This window comes from Penaeus monodon, chromosome 33 (assembly GCF_015228065.2).
Source record: "Penaeus monodon isolate SGIC_2016 chromosome 33, NSTDA_Pmon_1, whole genome shotgun sequence".
Classification (NCBI taxonomy): Eukaryota; Metazoa; Arthropoda; class Malacostraca; order Decapoda; family Penaeidae; genus Penaeus; species Penaeus monodon.
This window is the reverse complement of record NC_051418.1, coordinates 6,076,060-6,077,348: the sequence shown is the minus strand read 5'-3', so window position 1 is coordinate 6,077,348 and position 1,289 is coordinate 6,076,060. Positions and strand designations below refer to the sequence as shown.

General features: G+C 30.6%; 1 protein-coding gene across 1 annotated transcript in view; it reads left to right on the top strand.

Moving 5' to 3' along the window:
* The window catches only part of LOC119593966 (GTP-binding protein 10-like), a 9,012-nt gene extending 8,096 nt beyond the window's left edge, over window positions 1-916 (top strand). The window contains exon 8 of the mRNA XM_037942987.1: window positions 510-916. Coding sequence (XP_037798915.1) covers window positions 510-738 — 229 coding nt within the window. The 3' untranslated portion in view covers window positions 739-916. The remainder of the gene's footprint in view (window positions 1-509) is intronic.
* The last annotated feature ends 373 nt before the right edge of the window (window positions 917-1,289 follow it).

Genomic DNA, 1,289 nt, shown 5'->3' with positions numbered 1-1,289 from the left:
TATGTTAATACAACAAAAGAATATTGAACTCATTTTGTAAGTTGACTTCATAATGGAACCCTGAGCTCTATATAGAATTGTGGAAACTTCACATTGTGGCTTATAAGTCAAGAATTCAGTATTTCAATAGACTAAGTTTATCCTTTTCAATTTCAAATTGATTATTGTTAGATAAATTATGAATACATAATAATAATGAGTGATGTATTTTTCTTCATTTTGATAGTAGGATATACTACCTACCTTGCTATTACTGAAAAACCTTTAAGATAGAATATATTATTCTTTTAATGAAGTTTATGAAATAAACCAGTAAAGGTAGGTAAATCATCCTGTTCTTTTAAGGCCATTCTGTGCCTGTAAACTAATCTGCAGCTTATGACCAAGATTAACTTATTAACTATGTAATATTTACCTCCGTAATAATTCAAGAATATCTATCTATTTGTGTATCCAGCCATCCTACATATCTGTGAGTCTGTGTGTGTATATATATTTATTTTTCTTTCAGATGTGTGTGCAAGATTTCCAGAAGAAATGTGTCCTGATCGGTTTGTCATATTTGATGAGATTATACCTTGCTCAGCAAAGGAGAACCGGGAATCTGTTGATTATGTGAAACGGAGACTGCGAGAGCTATTAGATTTTTATGATGACCAAGAGAGAGAAGCACCAGAGCTTGCAGCAAAGAGCAGAGTGAAAAGTAAGCTCATTGAGAGAAATCTGCAGCTTGTGTAATGTGAATTTATTGTTATAGTGTAAATATTTTTATTTATATTAGATTCATTTCCAAGAGTAATATTAAAAGGTACCAGAAATACTGAAAGCCATCTGCCTATATACTGTGTATTTACAAATTAAAATTGTAATTGATTGATATATGAATTTTATATAATAAAAATTATGAAGAAGAAAGCTTTAACATTTTATAAATTCCTTTATATTTCTAAGCTTTTTTTCTCAAGAGGCTGTTCACTTTATATTTGATATGCTCCTGCAGGTCATATGCAGATGAATAGGCTTATTTCTCAATAAGTAAAGTTTATAATATTTTGAACCATTTCGTTCAACATCCTTTTGAAGAAAAGTTTGAGACTGACATGGAGACATTGCCACTCAGTTTTATTATGGGTTTTGTTAGATGATACTGTTGTTGGAATAGAAACTGTTATTTAAAAGGCTGCTATGTCATTGCACACTATTAGTTTACTTTAACAAGAAGCATGGCATACTTATAAAGGCAGTTGCCCTGAGACAGATAAAATTTCATAGCTAGCAGAAAGTTCAAG